The sequence below is a fragment of the Mesitornis unicolor genome, unplaced genomic scaffold, assembly GCF_000695765.1.
Source record: "Mesitornis unicolor isolate BGI_N332 unplaced genomic scaffold, ASM69576v1 scaffold15711, whole genome shotgun sequence".
Taxonomy (NCBI): domain Eukaryota; kingdom Metazoa; phylum Chordata; class Aves; order Mesitornithiformes; family Mesitornithidae; genus Mesitornis; species Mesitornis unicolor.
Window position 1 is genome coordinate 54,828 of NW_010163273.1, and position 1,059 is coordinate 55,886.

A 1,059-nucleotide genomic window follows, 5' to 3' on the forward strand; every position below is an offset into this window, starting at 1 on the left:
AGAGGTGTTCGGAGGAGGTGTGAAGGCAGTCCTCCATTGTACAAGATCAACAGTGCCTTACCGCTGGGACCTCAGCTGAAGAGAGTTCAGATCACAGGGTCCCAGCACTCACAGTCGCATGTTGTCAAGCTCATGCTTGCTGCTCACCTGTAAACAGAGAGCAAAACCCCACTCTTCAGCACTCCCAAAGCAAGATGACGTTTGCACAAGCAAGTCAAACATTTGTAAGCACAGCTAAACCCATTTCATTCGTATCTCATTCACTCCCAAACATGTTTCTCAAAACAGTGCTTGCTTTTTAGCAGCTTTGTTCCTCATTCTGCCCGCAAAAAATGCGCCTTTAAACCCAAGGGAAGGAATATCATTGCAATACACAACTAAAATAAGACAAAATGGCTTTTTAAACAAGGCAGTATCAGTGGCAATATGATTTAAAGCTTAAATCTGTGACAAAATGCAAACACAGCCCAAAAGATGGTGACTGTGTCTTCATACTTAAGAAATGAAAATTAAATATATACTTAAATAAATACAATTCATCTTGAACACCAGGGCAAAAACCAAGCACCCACTCCTTCTGGACCTAATAAAACTTTATTATATTTTACATCATTTATGCACATTTTTCAAATGTATCAAATATCTCCTCTTCAACTGAATTTGAGAGGCACCAAAATGAGGGAGAGAAATTTTAGCTTTCCATATAAGGAAAAAACAAGCAAGTTCACCTTTCGCTGTGCAACACTGATAGTCATCAGTTCTCCAAAGGCTTAAGACAAGCTTCAGAGACCCACAAGGTTTAAGTCGTAACCTTTCTTAAGAAATGAGAGTTAACTTTTTGCTTTTTATCATATTGTCTATTTTCCCAGATCTAAATAATCATTCTGTTCAAGAAAAACACTTGCTATTTTCATTAGAACTATTTAGAAATTTGCAGCACAAGGCATGGACCTCTGAGGCCAAGGCCATGAATGCTACGATATTTCAGGTCAAACATAAAAATACAAAGCCTGTGGCATGCTCATCTTTTCCTGCCAGAAACTGCTTCCTGCCCACATG

General features: G+C 39.1%; 1 protein-coding gene across 1 annotated transcript in view; it reads right to left on the reverse strand.

Moving 5' to 3' along the window:
* Positions 1-120, reverse strand: part of LOC104548014 — a 22,661-nt gene extending 22,541 nt beyond the window's left edge. Inside the window, 1 exon segment of the mRNA XM_010193916.1 lies at positions 113-120. Within this exon segment, the coding sequence (XP_010192218.1) occupies positions 113-120 (8 nt within the window).
* Positions 121-1,059: the final 939 nt, after the last annotated feature.